The sequence below is a fragment of the Scylla paramamosain genome, chromosome 39 (genome assembly GCF_035594125.1).
Source record: "Scylla paramamosain isolate STU-SP2022 chromosome 39, ASM3559412v1, whole genome shotgun sequence".
NCBI classification, from domain to species: domain Eukaryota; kingdom Metazoa; phylum Arthropoda; class Malacostraca; order Decapoda; family Portunidae; genus Scylla; species Scylla paramamosain.
In genome coordinates this window covers 15,293,581-15,309,498 of record NC_087189.1, presented here as the reverse complement: position 1 = coordinate 15,309,498, position 15,918 = coordinate 15,293,581, and the positions used below count along the sequence as shown (strand labels likewise).

Here is a 15,918-nt window from a genome sequence, read left to right as displayed (position 1 = left end):
GCCCCAACAAGGCTTCCGTTGCTATAGGATTTAATTTCCAACACTTCGATCATACAGTTAATTTTCCTATATCTTTCAATAAGGTTAATTTTAGAGTAACTGTATTTATTTTCTCCTACTTTGATCATAAGCTTCATTCTCCTATATTTTCCGTAAGGTCCACTTTCAAGTAACTATACTTATGTTCCCATACTTTAATCATACAGTTTGTTTTCCCTTAACTTTCAATAAGGTTAATTCTCAAATAAGTTTTGTAATCGCATCTTCTAATCAGGAACAAGAAGGCGGCGATTCGTATGGTGTGCCGGCTGTCCGTGTTGTCCAGGTCATCTGCTTCCGGTGAGCTCTGCGTCCCTCGTATACTAATTCAGTGATAGCCACCTCTTCTCGTAATCTGGTGCTAATCTGCGGCTCTGTTAGTCTTGTGATGACTCACCGCATCTTGTTGTTCTCCTCGGTGGTCACGTCTCGTCTCTTATTTATCAGGGTGGTGGTAGCTTCTTGGTACCTGCTTTCGTGTTTATGTTGTTTCCGTGTATCTTGTTTCCGTTTAGACCTGAAGTCTTCCTCATGATTAATGATGACATCTTGCTCAGAACTAGGTGAATATAACGCTTTGAAATATGTTCATTTTGTCGCCTGACTAATCATTCTTCTCATCATGATCATTGTCATTGAATTATCTTCTGTATCGCTATCCGTAATGTTCTTCAACAATTTAGTTTGCCTTGTTTCACCTTAAAGCTCTTCTGTAACTATCATTTCTCTGTGTAGTGGTGATAGTTCTTTAGATATCAGTATTTAATCTGTAAGCAGTGTTTGATATTCATATCCCTTGTGGTAATATGCCTTATCTTCACTATACCCCACTGATCGTTGCCTGCTCATCCTTAGCTACCAAGCAATATAACATCTATCACAGACACTTTCACTAGTTTAGTTGTCATCTCTCGACTTTCCCTCTTCCACGGGAAGAGGGAAAAGGAAAAGAATGATAAATCTTTTATACTTATGTTTCTGTTAAAGTCTCTAAACATATTAATCGACAGGTCACCAGCACACAGCAAATAAGAATATGGACCATAGTTTCAAACTCTCATAAGAAATTACAATATGAAAATTCTATATCTATATATAAGCACAGCCTTTGCTCCTTTGAAGAACATTTCAGTCCCTCGTTCCTGAGTACATACTATTTTGTATATAATTCTTAGTCTAAAGTCTTTTCTTAACGTAATGACCTTCATCCAAGGAATGTCTTTAAATTCACTTTCCTTAATCAAGAATACCTTCTCAATCTACTGTCCTTAATTCAGGCTATTTTCTTAATCTGCTCTCCTTAATGCAGACAATTATTTCATCCAGTATCTTTAATTGAGACTGTTTATTTAGACCAGTGTCCTTAATGCAGAATATTTCGTTAATCTAACATCCTTAATCCAGACAATTTATTTAATCACCTATCCTCAATGCAGATTTTCGTAATCTACTATCCTTAATCAATACTATTTCCGTAATTTAACATCCTTAATAGAGAATATATCCTTTATCCATCCTTTATCCTTAATCCAGACTACTTTCTTAATGCACTATCCTTAATCCTTAAATTGCGGACGGAAAGAGACATCATAACACAAGGCGAAAATCTAAATACAAAAGCATACAGTGTAATGAATGACAAGACGGTGATGTGAAATGTTACAGCACATGAAAGTGGTACATTATGTATTACAGCAAACTTAACAAACTCCAAAAAGCACGCCAAGATTTGACTTGCCGGAGAATGATGGCTCTGGGCAGGAGAAGTCTCTCTCTCTCTCTCTCTCTCTCTCTCTCTCTCTCTCTCTCTCTCTCTCTCTCTCTCTCTCTCTCTCTCTCTCTCTCTCTCTCTCTCTCTCTCTCTCTCTCTCTCTCTCTCTCTCTCTCTCTCTCTCTCTCTCTCTCTCTCTCTCTCTCTCTCTCTCTCTCTCTCTCTCTCTCTCTCTCTCTCTCTCTCTCTCTCTCTCTCTCTCTCTCTCTCTCTCTCTCTCTCTCTCTCTCTCTCTCTCTCTCTCTCTCTCTCTCTCTCTCTCTCTCTCTCTCTCTCTCTCTCTCTCTCTCTCTCTCTCTCTCTCTCTCTCTCTCTCTCTCTCTCTCTCTCTCTCTCTCTCTCTCTCTCTCTCTCTCTCTCTCTCTCTCTCTCTCTCTCTCTCTCTCTCTCTCTCTCTCTCTCTCTCTCTCTCTCTCTCTCTCTCTCTCTCTCTCTCGGAATCAAACAGAAAAGAAGACAAGAAAAAGAGAAAGCACTAACTATAGTAGAAGAGAGTAGATGAGAGGAGAGAAGAGAAGAGAACGGGAGAAGAAAGGAGAGGAGAGGAGAGGAGAGGAGAGGAGAGGAGAGGATTCTAGAGAAGATAGAGAAAAGAGGACAAAAAAAGGAGAGAAGATGAGAGTAAAGGAGAGGAGAGGAGAGGAGAGAAGAGAAGAGAAGAGAAGAGAAGAGAAGAGAAGAAGAAGAAGAAGAGAAGAGGAGAGGAGAGGAGAGGAGAGGAGAGGAGAGGAGAGGAGAGGAGAGGAGAGGAGAGGAGAGAGAGAAGAGAAAAGGAGAGAGAAGATGAGAGATTCGATTAAATGAGAGGAGAGGAGAGAAGAGAGGAGAAGAGAGGAGAGGAGACGAGAATAAAGAGGAGAGGAGAGAAAACAGTAGAAAAAAGTGGATAGAGGAGAGGAAAGAGGAGGAGAGAGGAGAGGAGAGGAGAGGAAAGGAGAGGAGAGGGTAGAGGAAAATGGAGAGTCGAGGAGAGGAGAGGGGAGAGGAAAGGAGAGAGGAAGAGAAAGGAGAGGAGAGAGGAGAAGAGAGGAGAGGAGAGGAGAGGAGAGGAGAAAGGAGAGGAGAGGGGAGGAGAGGACAGGAGAAGAGAGGAGATGAGAGAAGGGGAGAGAAGAGAAGAGAAGAGAGAGAAAATGTCATTTAATATGAAGGCAGGGAAGGGGAAGAGAAGATAAGAGGAGTGAAGAGGAGAAAAGTTAAGAGAGGTTATGAGGAGAGAAGAGAAGAGAAGAGGAAAGAAGAAAAGAGAAGAGGAGAGGAGAGGAGAGGAGAGAAGAAAAGAGAAGAGAAGAGAAGAGAAGAGAGAGAAAACAGGAGAGGAAAAAGGATATGAGAGGAGAGGAGAGGAAAGGAGATACGAAAAAAGAAAAGGGAGAAAAGAGGAGAGGAGATAGGAGAGGAGAGAGAAGAGGAAAGGAGAGAGAAGAAGAGAGGAGAAAAGATAAGAGAAGAAATGAGAGAAAAAAGAAGAGGAGAGAAAAGAGGAGAGGAAAGAAAAGAAGAGAGCAGAGGAAAAGAGAAAAAAAAGAGAGAGGAGAGGAGAAAAGAGGAAAGAGGAGAGGAGAAAGGAGAGGAGAGAGGAGAGGGAGAGAGAGAAGAGGAAGGGAGAGAAGAAGGGAGAGGAGAGGAGAAGAGAGGAGAAAGGAGAGAAGAGGAGAGAGGAGAGGAGAGAAGAGAGGAGAGGAGAGGAGAGAAAAGTGGAGAGGAGAGAAGAGGAGAGAGTAAATTAGAGGAGAGGAGAGGAGAGGAGAAAGGAGAGGAGAGGAGAGGAGGGAGGAGAGGAGAGGAGAGGAGAGAGGAGAGGACAGGAGAGGAGAGAAGAGAGGAGAGGAGAGGAGAGATGAGAGAAGAGAAAGGAACGGAAAGGAGAGAGGAGAAGAGAGAGCGACAGCCGGAGCCAGAGCGAGAGTGAGCGAGAGCTTTCTCCTGTCGTCATCATTCTACCCGGCAAGTGAAATTTTGGCGCGCTTTTTGAGTTCCTTGTGTTGCCCTAATATTTTCTGTACCACTTCCATGTGCTGTAGTATTTCACATCACAATCTCCTCATTCATTATTTACTTCTGCATTTAGATTTTCGCCGTGCATGATGTTTATTTTTTGTCCGCAGTTTAAGTGTTAATGGAGACTACTTTCTTAATCCATTATCGTTAATCCAGACTGTTTTTAATCCTCTTTCGTTAATCTCGAGTATTTTTAATCCTCTACTCTTAATCCAGAGTATTTTCTTAATGTACTATCTTTAATTTAGGCCATTTTCTTAATTCAGTATCCTTAATCGATACTATTTTCTTAGTCCACTAGCATTCATTCCGACTATTTTTCTAATCCAGTATCTTTAATTCAGAGTTTTGTTCTAATCCACTATCCTTAATTCTAACTATTTTCCTAATCCATTATCCTTAATCCAGACTTTTCCGTTAATATACTATTATTATTGTAAATTTTTTCACAATAATAATAATAATAATAATATTTTCTTAATCCACTATCCTTAATCCAGACTATTTTCTTCATTTAACATCCTTAATCCGGAACACTTTGTCTAATGTCCTTAATCCAAATTATTTCTGTACCCAGGTCACTACTCCTATTTTCTTTTTGTGAGCTACATTTGTGCAGGCTTTTTAATATATTTTTTTTCCTTCTGCTGATCTCCATGATACATAAAAAAAAAAAAAAAATGAATTAAGTAAAAAAAAAAAAAAAAAAGAGGGGAGAGGGGACGCGGGAGGGCGGCTCGCTCAGTGAGGGAAGATGTCGAGGCAGAATTGTTTTCTGTTGAGCTTCAACGTCATGGTCGAATCAACATAATCTATTGCTGCTCGTAATTTACAGAGCAGCGGTCGTCCAAACACAAAGTCGAAGTTGCTAACCCCCTGGTTGGTGTTCATCTGCACTGTGAGTGTGCCGCTGCCAAACTGCAGAATGACTCGTGTCGGCAGCGCAGTCTCGCTTCCTGTCCTGCACCGCACGTTGTACCGGCCGATCTTGGTGATAGAGAATGGTATAGTAGAGCATGTGTCCAGCAGCACCATCAGCGGCTCCTCGACGCCTTGTGCTTGTGCGGCAAACGCGAACACTTTCCCTTCGCGCCCTGGCTGAGGTCTCCGCCGCAGACGTTCCGGGTGACGTAGGAACAGGGTGCTGCTACCGTCGTGATGGAAGTCCTGCCGCATCTCAGCCTCCTGCAGGCGGCTCATGGACAGCACTATCACGTCGTTGCGAGAGGTGATCTCCGCCTCCTTTGGAAACACCAACATGGGCGTATTGACCGCAAGGCCGTCCTTCAGCACCAACAGTACCTCGTCGAGCATGATCACGTCCAGCAACAGGATGCCATTCCAGGTAGAGAAGAGTATTTTTTCTGTCTTCTCGCGGCCCGTGAGGAGGCCCGCTCTCTTAGCCAGTGACAGGAACATGATGCTGGCTGAGGCGCCGGTGTCAAAAAAGACAAGACATGGATGGCCGCGCACGGTCGCATCCGTCATGTGTCCTTCCTCAAGATGAACACGGCAGTACTCGCTCACACTCCTCTTCTTTTTGACTCTTTCGGCCTCCACCTTCAGCTTCAGCACGTTGCTGCTGTCCCGCCCTCCCCTCTTCCTGAGGTGATCAAGGATACGCTTATAATTCTCCAGCGGCCTCCTCTTCTTTGGCTCTTTCTCTTCTCTCTTCCCCTTTTTCGCCTGGGTTTCATGTTCCTCCTTGTCCTGCCTCTTCCTTTTCTTGGCCTGTGTGTCATGTTTGTCCTTGTCCTGCCTCTTCACTTTCTTGGCCTGGGTGTCATCTTCCTCCTTGTCCTGCCTCTTTCTTTTCTTGGCCTGACTGTCATGTTCCTCCTTGTCGTGCAACTTCTTCGTGACCTGGGTGTCATGGTCCTCTTTGCCCTGCCCCTTTCTCTTCTTGGCCTGGCTATCATGGTCTTCAATACTCTTACCTTTCCTCTTCTTGGCCTGGCTCTCACGTTTCTCCGTGCTGCTCTTTTTGGCCTGTTCCTCGTAGTCTTCATTATCCTTCTTGTTCCATTTCTTGATGCAGTCCTTAATCCGTTTACAGCACTCCATATTCCACCCTTTCCTTCGGTTTTTCCTGCCTTCTCCCTTGGTGTTTTTGTGTTGGTTCTCGTGATCTTCCTTGTCCTTGCTTTTCTCTTCCTGCTTCTCGTGATCCTTCGTGTCCTTCTTCCTCTTCTTGTCTTGGTTCTTGTGGTCCTCCGTGCCCCTCTTCGTCTTCCTGTCCTGCTTCTCGTGGTCGTCTGTGTCCTTCTTCGTGTTCTTGTACTGCTTCTCGTGGTCCTCCGTGTCTTTCTTGGTCTTCTTGTTCTGGTTTTCATCGCCCTCCATGTCCTGCTTCTTCCTCTTCTTGTTGGGGTCTATAATCGGATACAAATATTCCATCCTCATCCGCGTCTTGGTTTTTAAGTTATTCCTCTGCTTTTTGGGTTCCATAACCCCTTCAGTGTTTGTTTTCTTATGACCGGTGCAGTCTTGGAGGTTTTCCAAGCTCCTCCTCTTGCTGTGGTGCTTGGTCTGTTTCATTTTCTCCGTGTTCTTCTCACCGAGGGTCTCGTGAGCGTCCATAGACTGTTGTTTCTTGTTCTTCTTGTTGAATCTTGTATTATTCAGCGATGTGCCAAAATCTTCTGTAGAAAATCCAGGCATTGGCCAGTCTTACTGAAAACCTGAGCTGACTGTTAGTATACCTCAGCGGTCGCTTCTTCAGCCACTCAGCAGCTTGGAGCTAAAGCACTTTGGCATCCACCAGATGGGCCAATGAAAGACCTTGGTTCTAGAATGTGATAAGGACTTTAGCCAATCAGAGACAAGAATGAAAGAAGGTAAAGAATTAAGATTATTTTTCATCGGCAACAGAGATGCACCCTTTCCATTAATGATATTTAATTTTTGCCAAACCAACACTGCAATCATGAACACTCACTTCAAAACAATAGATATAATACATTTATATGATTCAGTATATTACTTGTCTAAATATTAATTTCCCTCAGTCAGTTATCTCTGTTATCTGAGTCTCTATCGATACACGAGCACCTATGCACTAATATCTCACTAACATTTTCACGCCACCACGGTCTGAGAGCCATTTAGAGCCTTGGAAAACCTCGCCAGAGTTAACGATTCACAAAATGTAACTGACGTTTAGTTTTGGGGTGAGCTAAAATGACTTACACTGCGACATTCTCGTGTCACTGTGTAAGTTCAGTTCCGCGTTTACACATCCAAGGGAAGAAAAGGAGCCGTGACCCTTACGTGCATCAGTGAGGAAGCAAGAAGAGCAGGAGCTGGATCATTGTGACCTGAGGACACAGGATGGTCATTATTCTGAACAACACTGATTAACCTCAATGTTTTATTTTGTATATATGCATGTAGTGTTTTCTTCGTTTAGTGTAACATGCTTTGGTTAAATAATCTGAGTGGAAGAATCATTTCATGAGATGTGTCGCAGCACCATCTGTTGCTCACTACAAAATTACAGGAATAAGAATAAGACGAAGAAGGAAAAGAAAAGAAAAAGTATATAGAGAAACACAGCATCAACCCTTCATCCCACTCACCACCACCATCACTTACCCCCACTGCTCTCTCTCTCTCTCTCTCTCTCTCTCTCTCTCTCTCTCTCTCTCTCTCTCTCTCTCTCTCTCTCTCTCTCTCTTCTTGATAGATATCCACAAAATTTATATTTTTTAATTAAATAAATGATTAATTAATAAATTTTTTGTTTTGTTGTGTGTGTGTGTGTGTGTGTGTGTGTGTGTGTGTGTGTGTGTGTGTGTGTGTGTGTGTGTGTGTAATAATAATAATAATAATAATAATAAACGGTTTATTCTTTAGGCAGTCAACAAACTGAAAATGTACATTGGGGGTGGGGAAATACTTGACATTAATCCTAAAGGTAAGTCAAATCTAGAAGAGACTATTGATTGATGGCTCGCACCATGGTGGGAATCGCACTGAGTCTGTACCGGTCCGTACGTGGCGCCTTTAGGGGCGTTATCTTATTGTGGTGTCTGGTGGCACGGGTATGGCGAGGCGCGTCAGGCGGCAGCATGTTTCTGAGACGTGGATGATTCAGAAGTCCCCTTCCAAACTTCTCTAGGGCCTCACTGTCCCTGGTGGATAGTCTGGACAGCTTCAGGGTGTGTGTGTGTGTGTGTGTGTGTGTGTGTGTGTGTGTGTGTGTGTGTGTGTCTCGCTTCTTGTTTTTGCTTTGTTCTTGTTGTCCTTCTGCTCCCTCTTTTCTTAATTTTCCTCACTCCTCGTCCTCACTCCTCGTTCTTCCTCCTCCTCCTCCTCTTCTTCCTCCTCCTCCTCCTCTTCCTCCTCCTCTTCCTCCTTTTCCTCCTCCTCCTTCTCCTCCTCCTTCTCCTCCTACTCATCCTTCTCTTCCTCCTTCTCCTCTCCTCCCTCTCTTCCTATTCATGTAATGAATAACATGCAACTGTCAAGCCCTGATAAAGAAAAAGATCTTGGTGTCGTTGTGTCAAACGACCTAAAGCCGAGTCAATACTGCATAAAAACAGTAAAGACGGCAAATAAATTAGTAGGATTCATTGGAAGAACCTTTGAATTTAAGTCAGAAAAGTTTATACTTGCCTTATATAACTCACTGGTGCGCCCTCATATAGAATACTGTGTACAGTTTTGGTCACCATATTACAAAAAAAAGACATTAAAAAACTAGAGAAGATACAGCGCAGTCACGAAGATGATTCCAAGATTGCGTAATAAGGCGTATGAGGAACGACTGGAAGAACTAAAACTATTTAGTTTAACAAAGCGCAGGATAAGAGGAGACCTAATTGAAGTGTTCAGAATCTTTAAAGGATATAGTAACATTGATGCAAATAAATATTTTACTATTGATCATTCTAACCTAACAAGAAATAATGGATTCAAGATTATACCAAAACGTTTTAAATTCCACAAGGCCAAACATTTTTTCTTTAATTGTATAGTAAATATATGGAATAAATTTTCTGCAGAAATTGTAAACAGCAGTTCTATTGAATCATTAAAAAAATAAAATAGACAAATATCTGAAAGCAAATCCCCAACAAGCTCTCTTCTTGTCCGAGTAATTACTAAATTCACTAATAAACTCTTATTTTACAGACAAATTTTATAATAAATTGTATTTACTTTCAGATAGACGTATAGAGTTCACCGTAGGGTAAATAGTAAAACTTCCTTTCATTCTTTCCTATGAAAATTCTATGTCAGTTTTTCCATGCCAGCACAAGCTGGAGGGAGTGGTGGGTGGGGAGGAGCCTTCTGCTATGCTGTCCTGTCTCTCTTCCTTGTAGCTAGTTAGAAGTAGTTACCAAACAGCCTTGCAAGGACTAAAAGGTCTGTTGCTGTTTGGCTTTTCCTTTCTATTCCTCCTCCTCCTCTTCCTCCTCCTCCATACACTCTACAAACGCTTGACCCAGAACCCACACACACACACACACACACACACACACACACACACACACACACACACACACACACACACACACACACACACACACCCACACACACACACACACACACACACACAGACACACACACACACACACACACACACACACACACACACACACACACACACACAGAGCTCACTGATGAAATAAATAAGTGAAGGGAAACCCACCAGTAGCTAAGAATTATGCATGCCAAAATATATATATGAGAGAGAGAAAAATAAATAAAACAAACAAGTAAGAAAAACAGTTAGGTAACATGATGTAGACGATACTGATTCACTATGTAACACGATTTTCGTCTTTGACAAGCAAGTTTTATTTTCCAACTCTTTTCATTGGAAAACAACAGAAAATGTCCATTATTCATGTCAATTTTTTTTCGTGGCTTTTAGAATAATTTTTGCCCCAAAATAGCAAAATTTTACCATTTTTTCCTGATACTGACACAGAGAACTTTTTTGCTCTTGTCTTCATTGTCGTGCTTCTACTTTGCACGATCTTGTTGCGTCCCTAATCTATAAGAATGACTTTTGTGGGTTCAAAGGAACGCTTTGAATTTTTTGTAATTTTTACTTAATTTCCGACAACAACGACTTCCGACAACAACGAAAAACAACGAAAATTGTTTCATATCTCTTCAAATAAATTCCATCAAATATCTGGAACACTTCACTGATTCAAATCACTTCACATATTCAATACTCAATGATAAATCACATCCTACACAAACATCGCAACTAATATTCAATGACGAACACATCCTACACGTACCCAATCCCTCTCTGTCAATGAATAACACCAACATTTTACTCTGACTGCATTACAACTGTCTGGCGCTACTTACTGGTACTGTGACAGGCGGCGGCCTGTCTAGCCCATCTTGACCCTCTCTGGCTTGACAGCTCTGTCTACCTTGTTTCTCTGTCTCTTGTTTCTTCTGTCTATTCCCGTCTCCTACATCTCATACACGTGCATACACAGTTAATTTTCCTGTAACTTTGAATAAGGTTAATTTTCGAGTGACTATATTTATTTTCTCATACTTTGATCATATGTTTCATTTTCCTATACTTTCCTAATTCTCCCCTTTATCTGTCTTACTACGTGGCTGAGCGTTTTCTTAATGCTAGACTGAAAAATTTCTTTTGCCTTCACTCCAAGCATTTGCTTTTATTTCCAGTTGCCTTATCAACCCAGTCTATTTATGGCTTATTTAGGCCTGGACATCACACATACGCTTCCGCGTTTATCTCGGGTTTCAACATGACTCTTATTAAACAATATAATTCACATATTTCTTGCATTACATTTATCACTAACCATTGCCACTGTCAATTTTCTAAATATCAAGCAATGTCAATTTTCATAGACCATTTTCTATAAATCAAGTACTCACATCAGCTGTGAGGACAACTCGTTTCTTGCTTTTTTTTATTTTATTTTTTTTTTATAGTTTTTTATTCATGATGATACAAGTTTGTACCACCCTTCAGAAATTTTCAACCTTATTTCAGTCACTCGCTTCTGTATCAAAGCTACTACTTATATATTAATTTTTCGGCTCGTATTTTTCCTTCATTAATTTTATCGTCTTCTCGCACTTGCTTCTCTCTGTAAATTTCTGCTTAGTAAGTCCTCTCCTTTACGTTTCTAAACAACTAATTTTTCGGCATCAAACAGAATCTGCCATTTGTAGGATTAGGTGTTTCATAATGAAATCTTATCCTTACCATCTTCTCCTATACAACTCTGTAGCTCCTTTGTTCCCTGCTGTGGGTCAATCTACGAGTAGCTACTAATATATCACTACCGTCTAGAAGTCAACAATATTGCCATTCTTATACCGATTATGATGACAACACCCATGAGATGCTGCACATTTTTATTGTCTTAATATGTGTGTTTCCCTGTGTGTTTCTCCCTCTATATGTTTGTGTGCCGCTAGTGAATCAAGTAACTGATGACCATTACAAGAGGTCATAATTCCCTTCTCACACAAGCAATATAACTCACCGAACATATTTCAAGATGGTTTTTAATCGGAGCAAGTAAGGTAGCCACAAAAAGTATGGGGGTGAGAGCTTGTATGATGACAACTTGCGAGCAACACAGACGCAGAATGAATAACTTTACTGCTTTTATCATAAATTTTTCTTTAGTACTCAAAATTTTTAACAAATTGTTTCAGTATAACACTAAATTTCGCAGGCAACTCAACAACAAGTAATTATAAAATCAATTGCAACAAATCATTACAACTCACATGTCACATTTGTCACATCCTATTCTTGCAATATCCTAAATTCTGCAATATCAGTCTGATAATATCTGTCTTTGCAATGTCAATCTATGCACTATTATCTTTGCAACATTATTCTTTACAATATAAATCCCATCTATGCCACCAGTCCTATGACTTGAATTCCTTCAAGAGGGAGGTTTCAAGACACTTATCCACCAATTTTTGACCACTGCTTTGACCCTTTTATGGGACTGGCATTTTAGTGGGCATTTTTTTTTTTTATTAGATTTTTGTTGCCCTTGGCCAGTGTCCTTCCTACATAAAAAAAAAAGTGTCACGTTGCTATGCTGTACGATCTTGCTGCGTTCCTAGTCTCTGAGACTGGCTTTTGTGGCTTCAAGGGAACGCGTTTAAGTTTTCATAATTTTCACTTAATTTGTATTATTGACATATATTTACACTCAGACGATCATAGACGACTTCCGACAACAACGAAAAACTACGAGAATGGTTTTTATCTCCCCTCAAATTCATTCCATTAAATATCTGGAACACTTCACATTACACTTCGATTCAAATCACTTCACATATTTAATACTCAGTGATAAATGACATCCTACACAAACCTCACTACTAATATTCAGTGAGGAAGCTCATCCCACACCTGCCAGACATGGGCATGATTTTAAAAAATGATTATGATTTGATTTTGATTATGGTGTGGAATACTTTTTTGATTGTGATGAAATGATGATTAGTTTAGTTTTGGTATTTTTGATTACGATTATTTTTGTTTTTTTGTGCATGATTTGTATTAGATTATGATTGCAATCACATCTCGCTGTGATTATTTATAAAAAGATAATGATTAGCAATGATTAAGTACAATGCCTAAACAGGTAGCAAACTACATGTATTAGGTGCACTGTTCCATATTTGAGCACAGTAACATAACCGTTTGAATCACTTACTAACTAATGGTATTAAAAACATACATATTGTGCAAGAGGTTTTATTTGTTTTTGCTTTACAGTACATAATACATTACTTCTATGAATTTATTTCAAATCATGATCACAGGCTTTCACAGCAATAATGAAAACAAAGTATTTCTCTTTGAAAAATATAGAACTTGTTATACACATGATTTGTTATAGGCTAAATTATTTGTCATGTAATGTGTAATTTAGTAAGTGTTGGTTACACTTGATAAACATCAACTCCTCAAAGCGAACATCGGTCATTGTGCATCGTTCAGGACGAAAGACTTTCCCAGCAAGAGAGAAAAGTGTCTCAACTGGAGCTGATGATGGTGGGATACACAGATATCGGAGAGCCAGTATAGCTAGTTGAGGTAATGGTGACTGATTCTGTTCCCAGAAGAGAAGGGGGTCACTGTCATCCTCTGTTGTTGGCTGACTCAGGTAGGATTGTACTTGTGATAAAGTTGATGTTAATGTACAGAGGGAAGAGCTCGTTGATGCTGATGGTGTCATGAATCTGAACAGCCTGCACTTCTTTGTAGGGGCCTCCTTATTTTCCTGAAGGGAACCCTTTTCTTCAGTGGCAGTGGACTTAATGTCATGTACTTTAGACTTCAGTAGGGATGTGATGAACATGACTTGTTGTGGTGGGCACCAGTCCATGTTGAAGCGTGGGTCTAGGAGTGAAGCCAGCTGAAACATCGCCTTGTCTTCATAGATCTTCAGTGTTTTCTTGATGGAGCTTTTGAGAGTAGTAATCATCTTTGACTTGTGTGTCTGTGACGGTTGTTGAAGCTCAGCTTTCAGTTCACGAATGCATGGAATTGCTTTGCTTGACGTTACAACATTCTCTCCCTGACACTCTAGAATTGCTACTTCAGATGGTGTCAAGATGTGTGTTACTTGCTTGATGAGATTAAGTTCATATTTGGTTATCTTTACTGGACTGTTTAGCTGATGAAGCTTGGCTGGATCAATGTTGATTGGAGCTGGAAGTTATCATTGAAGTGACACGTGATCCCAGTGCACGACCGCATCTGTCTGTTTGTGCAAAGGTCAAGTGTAACACAGACGTAACCAACAGAACAAGACTTCTTATTGAGATGTTCCTGTAGTTGTTGAGTTTGCGAAGGAAGAAGCTTGCTGCTGAGCTCCTTGCGGCTTGGGCTGCTGTAGCTGGGCTGGGCCTTGTTAAGAAGATCTTGAAAGTTAGCATCCTCACCCCTTGAAAGAGGTTGGAGAGAGCCGGCAATGAAGCGAAGGAGTAACTTGTCCATTTCCTTTTGGCGGCGATCACTATTGCATAATTTTTTCCTTGTAATAGATATCCCAAAGTCAGTTATTGGAACAAGGGCTCCACCAGCTGCTGTTGTTACTGCCTCCACGTTGCTATCCACCTTCACATCTGGATGAGGTTTCTCAAAGTAGAAACAACTCAATACATTGCGGTAATTATATATATATATATATATATATATATATATATATATATATATATATATATATATATATATATATATATATATATATATATATATATATATATATATATATATATATATATATATATATATATATATATATATATATATATATATATATATATATATATATATATATATATATATATATATACATATATATATATATATATATATATATATATATGAAAATTTATCGTGAAGCCTGAGGGGAGGGGGGGAGTGAGTTTTCTTGCTATTTGTATTGTTATTTTTTTGGTGTAATATACACACACATATATATGGCATTGCATTAAGAAAGAAAAACACTTTTCATTATGAAGCAACGGTCTGGTTAACAGATAATGGCGGCGGCACACTAGGACAATGTCAATGACTGTTGGTTGTTTTTGCTACTGCTTTTCTGTTTCACTATTCAAAATGAGTGGCACGTTGGGGGAGTTTGGTTGTTGAGGAGTACAGATAACAGTTTGGTCTAGCATGTTGCTGCTCACATCAGGATTCAAATATATCTTTTATTTGTATGTTTTACTCTACAGATAAATTAAGATGTAGCAAGATTTATTTGTAATTTTGTTCCTGTTACATATTGAAATGCTTTATTTGTAAATATTCGTAATTATATAATTTCAGTAAGCATTCCGACTATCTTCAGTGGTTTACGTCCCGTACGTCTTGAGCTGCCAGTTAGCTATTATATATGCAATGTTACGAGCGAAACATCTCTGTCTGTCTCACAATCTCTCTAGAGAGCGCAAACTTTGATTTCTGCCTCGTTGAGACTCTCTTAATACTGATCCAGTATTGGTTTCCCCATGATGATCTAGAGATGTACTTGTTGAGGAGTGGAGTGGAGTGATGAGTCTACCAGCTGTCTGCCTTAAATAAGCCAGCAGCGTGTGCATGTACAAACGTGTTGTTTGCCTTACAGTACATAGCCAGCAGCATGTGCATGTACAAATGTGTTGGGTGATACAGTACAACAACAACAACAACAACAACACACACACACACACACACACACACACACACACACACACACACACACACACACACACACACACACACACACACACACACACACACACACACACACACACACACACACACACACTGACAGACAACAAACAACATGTTTCATAAGTAACCGTGTGGCTGTGCACTCCCACACCAGCCTGGCGGGAATTATTTTTACCAGTAGTGCATTTCAAGTCTGCTGAAACACGTATAGGCTTTGTGTGCATTTGGCTGATACTCGTACATCATGAGAGACAAGCAAGTAAAACATGAGATGGTGCTAAGCTTTCCTAACATACTTGGATTTGAAAGCGAAGTGCTTCATGGAAATTACAAAAAAATAATCACGATAATCACATTTTAATCATCATCAAGAAAAATATGATTATGATTTGATTATGATTACGTAATCACAGTTGTCACAGTTAGTTACCTGTGTGTAGAGTGTTTGCTGCATTTGTCAAACCTACGAAGGAAGTTTGCGGTGTTTCAGTAATAAATAGAAGCATTTTTAGCTTGAGATGAGATGTGAAGTTTCCAGTTTAGATTATAAGTAAAGGGCAGACCGAGGATGTTCAGTGTAGAAGAGGGAGACAGTTGAGTGTCATTGAAGAAGAGGGGATAGTTGTCTGGAAGATTGTGTTGAGTTGATAGAGGGCAGATATTCTCTAGTTTTTAAGAAATACGGCAAATGTTTTCTATACACTTAATTTTCATAAACTTAATGTTCAGTGTGTCAAAAATTCAATTCCTCTTTCTATCAACTCAATACAACCTTCCCCTCTTCTTCAATGACGCTCAACTGTCTCCCTCTTCTACACTGAACATCCTCGGTCTGCCCGAAACCTTTAGCCGGAGTTTGTTAAGTCCACGGAGAGTGTTTGCAGCATTTCAT

At 40.1% G+C, this 15,918-nt stretch overlaps 2 protein-coding genes across 2 annotated transcripts in view; one reads left to right on the top strand and one right to left on the bottom strand.

Moving 5' to 3' along the window:
• Positions 1 to 1,102, top strand: part of LOC135092329 (uncharacterized) — an 8,835-nt gene extending 7,733 nt beyond the window's left edge. The window contains exons 2-3 of the mRNA XM_063990780.1: positions 275 to 339; positions 1,050 to 1,102. Of these exons, the coding sequence (XP_063846850.1) occupies positions 275 to 339; positions 1,050 to 1,102 (118 nt within the window). The remainder of the gene's footprint in view (positions 1 to 274; positions 340 to 1,049) is intronic.
• A 3,450-nt stretch (positions 1,103 to 4,552) lies between these two features.
• LOC135092328 (trichohyalin-like) lies at positions 4,553 to 6,472 on the bottom strand. Its single transcript, XM_063990779.1, has one exon. The coding sequence runs from the start codon at positions 6,470 to 6,472 to the stop codon at positions 4,553 to 4,555; it is 1,920 nt and encodes a 639-aa protein (XP_063846849.1).
• Positions 6,473 to 15,918: the final 9,446 nt, after the last annotated feature.